This window comes from Neodiprion virginianus, chromosome 1 (assembly GCF_021901495.1).
Source record: "Neodiprion virginianus isolate iyNeoVirg1 chromosome 1, iyNeoVirg1.1, whole genome shotgun sequence".
Taxonomy (NCBI): domain Eukaryota; kingdom Metazoa; phylum Arthropoda; class Insecta; order Hymenoptera; family Diprionidae; genus Neodiprion; species Neodiprion virginianus.
The window spans coordinates 8,970,816-8,975,905 of NC_060877.1; the positions used below are offsets into that span (position 1 = coordinate 8,970,816).

The 5,090-nt window shown below is 38.1% G+C and overlaps 1 protein-coding gene across 1 annotated transcript; it reads left to right on the top strand.

The window, feature by feature from the left end:
* The first annotated feature begins 416 nt into the window (after positions 1-416).
* LOC124310119 (juvenile hormone esterase-like) lies at positions 417-4,810 on the top strand. Its single transcript, XM_046773776.1, has 7 exons — positions 417-682; positions 1,464-1,599; positions 2,072-2,417; positions 2,645-3,007; positions 3,171-3,334; positions 3,405-3,727; positions 3,812-4,810. Exons 1-7 carry the CDS (start codon positions 417-419, stop codon positions 3,972-3,974), a joined length of 1,761 nt encoding a protein of 586 aa, XP_046629732.1. The 3' UTR covers positions 3,975-4,810.
* Positions 4,811-5,090: the final 280 nt, after the last annotated feature.

Sequence of the window (5,090 nt, forward strand, 5' to 3'; positions counted from 1 at the left end):
GAACTTTTTATGTAATAAATATAGATTTTGGTTATTATTTGATGTATAGAACAAAAATTTCTCTATTCAAATGTGAATTCCGCAAAAAAAAAAATTCATGTTGACCCGTGCTAACAGTGTTTTTAATTATTATGAACAGTACTTATACTGTTCATATTAGCTATCATCGTTCGTAATTCACATCAATGTTGATAACCGCTGAAGCTAGCCAAAATTACCACTCTCAAGAACTAATGCGCCGAGATGTAGTATCTTATCATCATGAACCGAAAAATTGATAACATTGTACATCCTCTAATTGTCTCTCAACATACATGCGCTTAGAAACGGTAAGACCCATGTCAGTGTACTGAGATAAAAAGAACTCAGGTTGCTATCTTTGTCAAGTACCGTACATTCCAATCCGAACTGCAGTCATGTTTGTAAATCCGATCGCTTTTCTTTCGTGTTATAATGCAACCGCATACCTAATCGAGGCACTTTTACTGAGCACATGTCTTGCGAACTGTGGTATCACTTCAATAAAAGATGGAGCGATTCCTGCCGGCGAGGATTGGATCCGTCCGGAAACGACGATTCCTCAGGGGACACTTAGAGGTATAAATATGGTCACCCATCTCGGTAGAAGATTCTTCGGCTTCAAGGGAATCCCGTTTGCTGAGCCGCCGATCGGAGATCTGAGGTTTGTGATCATAAACGAGAGCAGATATTATCAATCAAGTTTCGATTCAAATATTTCACCAACACAAATAATGAACAATAGTCTAATGTAGATGCATGATATCAAGATATTTTGTTGGATCATCATAAATTTTTCAGCGTGGTATTTATAAAATTATTACATTCGTAGACTACGCGAGTTACCCTTAAATAAGCAAAATAAAAAAAAAACAGATTGAAACTAAACAAGAGCTTCAATATCAATTATTCATTTCAAACCGCTCGAAAACGGCGAAAAATTTAGTAGATTCGTTCGATTTCACTTTACGATGAGTTATTTAATTTATTGTCAGAAAACTATTCCCTACAATCCCACCATGAAAATGTTTTTTATCACATTAATATCATTCAATACTTAATTTTTCAGACAGCACTGATATTTATTTTGATTAATAGATAAAAATGAATTGACTATTAGGAGAGAAAAAAAAATTGATTTGGTAAATTTGTGAAAAACAGTTTTCCAAACCAAACAAGCCATCGTGGAGTGAATTGAACGATTCTACTGAATTTTTCACCGTTTTTCAACAGTATAAAATAAAAAATCTATATCGGAGCTCTTCTTCATAATTTTACTCTCTTTTTCTACATTTCTAGAACAATCACTTTAGCTTACGAATGTAATAATTTGATAAGCACTTGACGAGCGACCATCTTGCAATGAATTATCACAAAAGTATTTATTTTTAATTGTACCACATAAGACATGGCAAAATCCAGTTTATTCCGTGCTTTTCATTCAGGTTCAAGCAAGCTGTTCCAGCTGGTCCTTGGAATGGGATTCTAGACGCTGGCAATAATCCTAACGCGTGTATTCAGCGCGAGGATGAACTCATTGGGGATGAAGACTGCCTTTATCTCAATGTTTATACGCCACAGGTATGCCATCTCATTGAATTACTTTCCAATTTTGACACAGAATATTGTTACCATTATCTACTACCTTCTATCAAGGTAAGAATTTTAGAAAGTGGAAAACGGGTATAAAGTTAGTCTGCAGTTTCTATTGTCATTGTACAGAATGCATCGAATTAAAAATTGACATCAGTTCGGTAAATGTCAGGTTTTTCTCCATTTATTAAATTCCAGAGAATTACGTGTGTCGAGAAAACCGTGCCAAAGTTGAAGAGTTTAAATACGAAGTAGGATACAGTATAGTAAAATGCGTAGACGGCAATTACTGAAGTTTGTGTTTAACGGCCAGTTTCACCATTTCTGTGACCGTGTCTTACTGAATAGAGGCAATATATAAGAACTTGTTCACCGTTGTAAAATCATTACATAGCTCTGTTAGACCTGACAGCTGATAAACAATTTGAAAAATTCATTTTTGGGTATTTTCACCACGCAGATTCCCAAGAGCGAAAACTCCACGTTGCTACCAGTGATGGTTTTTATTTATGGCGGACAATTCAGATTCGGAGTGAGTAATCCTGAGAGATGGGGTCCACAATTCATCCTCAATAAGGACGTAGTGCTACTAGTTCCAAACTATCGGTTCGGTATACTAGGATTTCTAACTACCGGTGACGAAGTGTCACCGGGAAACAATCACCTCAAAGACATAGTTCAGGCTTTGAAATGGGCCCAAGAAAACATCAAGTATTTTGGTGGTGATCCCGATCAAGTTACAATTTTCGGTGGAAGTGCAGGCGCCATCGCTATTCATTATTTAACGTTGTCTCCTTTGACGGAAGGTAAGAACAGGTAGCCAATTTTGGGAAGATATATATTTCTGTTATGTTGGGGAACAGACGATCTTTCTCTTATAAACATGTATAACTCACAGCTCGATCTCGTTGTCGTGTCAAATTTCATCGCTCTACCAGATCTCCATTTTCGTAATGAATTTATTTTCACTGTGGTGGGTTCGTCATTGTTGATAGCATTTTGTTCCAGCAAATAATCACGAAATCATTTGCAGGACTCTTTCACAGGTACATGACACACAGTGGATCGGCACTCAGCCCAATAGCTCCAGAACCGTGGTCAGTGGCTGCTGCACGTGTCACTAAATTAGGCGAATACCTTGGTTGTCCGATCGACACGTCAACCGCCCTTGTCAATTGCCTGAGGAGTTTCAATGGATCGTATCTGTACGATACCGAAATAGTACTGAGGGAAATGAAGTTATTCGATCTCTTCAGCTGGGTTCCAGTAGTCGAGCCTGATGTAGAAGGAGCAATGCTCACGGATACTCCAGCGAATCTTATTGCCGCCGGCAAAAAGCGTGTTATACCTTGGGTGCTGCTCGTAACTCGGGATGAAGGAATTGTCCTTACTGCAGGCAAGTATCTGTGCACCAAAATAAAACAATGAACATTACCATAAAGCAATACCGTGCGTAGCTTTACTTCACTGTGCCACAGGGCCCACAGGTGTGAAACACTACATCTCTGGAGCAATATATTAATTTTTGTCATAATTACTTGTACTGTACCTATTTTCAGTGTACTTCGACAGACCAGATTTATTCCAGGAAACTTTGAACGACATTGACTCTTTATTGCTGAGCCTACTCAAGTATGACACCTGGGCAGCTGATGTCGCAGCCCACACTTCTGCTCTTAAGTCGTTCTATAACTTAACCGATCCAACTGCTGACAGAAAATTAGTACGTATTAAAACGCTAATGGAAAATGTTCAAGTTCATCAAATTGGTATTTTCGTTGTTTTGCTTTCAGCTATTGAAGAGCTTAACACTACTCTTAACTGACGCTTTAATTATGTATCCCGTCTACAAAGAAGTTCAACAGCATCTACCATTCGTTACGCACAAGAGTCCGGTGTATCTATGCTCTTTTAACTATAGGGGCACTTTCAGCTACAGCTATAAGTTTAGTGGAGGAAACACAGAGGATTGGGGTGCATCACATGGTGATGAACTGATTTACCTTCTCCCTGGACCGAAGACAGTTTTTGGCCCTCCAGGCTATGAATACAGCCAAACTGACTTGAGAATGGTTGATACAATGGTAGAATTATGGACATCGTTCGCTACCAATGGGTGAATATCAAGTTGCGAGTGGCTGAAGTAAACTGCGACGACTCTGCTTTTTTATTGGCTATATTTAACTATATATGTTTACAGAATTCCTGCATCTACGAGTGACAGCGTGATATGGGAACCATACTCATCTCTTGAAAATTATCTTCAAATTGGAAATGGACCTGACAGCAGACTTGAGGTTAAAAACGGTTTTCATACAAAGCGAATGCAGTTTTGGGAAAGGTTCCATGCTGCTACGTTGTAAATGTAGCTTCCACAGCTGATGCATCCATTTATACATTCTTGCATCCTGTTGAACCTATTGAATGGTATAATCGCTTCGTGTCAATGGATCTGGTGCTAAAAGTTATTTCAAAGATACTCAGATGCGATTGATATTCACACGTAAACATAAAGTAATAGCGCACCTTGCACACCTTATACTTGTATGCCAAATTCAACTGACATTAATAATTCTGTTTTCTACTTGCTACATCTATGTATAAAAAACATTCACCGAAGTTATAAAAAGCATCTTACTGATGCTGTATTACTCAATACATATTTATAATACAATTAAAATAATATTGAACCACTGTAGCGTGAACTGCGTCGCACTCATGCAGAATTTACGAAATGCAACAATGAGGTAAAAATACAATAGTAGCTACGGTAGAAGTTGAGAACAATAGAGGAGGAAATCTAAAGTGCCCTCAATTTGTTGTAAGACAACGAACTGAATCTGGTGTCAAATTTCAACCAATATCATAATTACGAGGTCCGTAAGCATTCCAGAAAATATGCATTGCAATTTTCGACGAGACTATGAATTGATAGACCCTTCCTTGGGAATGACGGAGTAATGGCCTCATGTAAGCTACATTCACAAATCAATTGCGAGTTGACCACAGTTATAAATAGCGTGTTTCAATTATCGTCGGCTTCGACCAAAATTCAGCCTACAGTTTGACCGAAGCCGAGGTTTTCTATGAGGCGCCGAAAACTGACGAATTTTTAAAAAACGCACACAAGTGCGTGCCGAGTTAGGTACTGTCATCTTATTCCAATTGAATAAAAAAATAAATATGTACATTTTACTAAGTACTTCTTTTATTACTGCTATCATGCATCATATCAAATAATTCCTACACAATTTGCATTGATATTATTATGGTTTTTAGTTTATTAAAGTTAAACAATCGGCTTTGACTTTGTCCAAAATGTGACCTTCGGTCGAAACTATAGTTTCAATTTCGATCATTTGCGGCGATGAGGGGCACAGAACGTGAATACCGAGTGGTTACGAAAATTTCCGAACATTGCCGAAGCAGCAGCCATTTTGAAAATGTTTCGCACGAGGGCACGAGCGCGTTCGACGAGT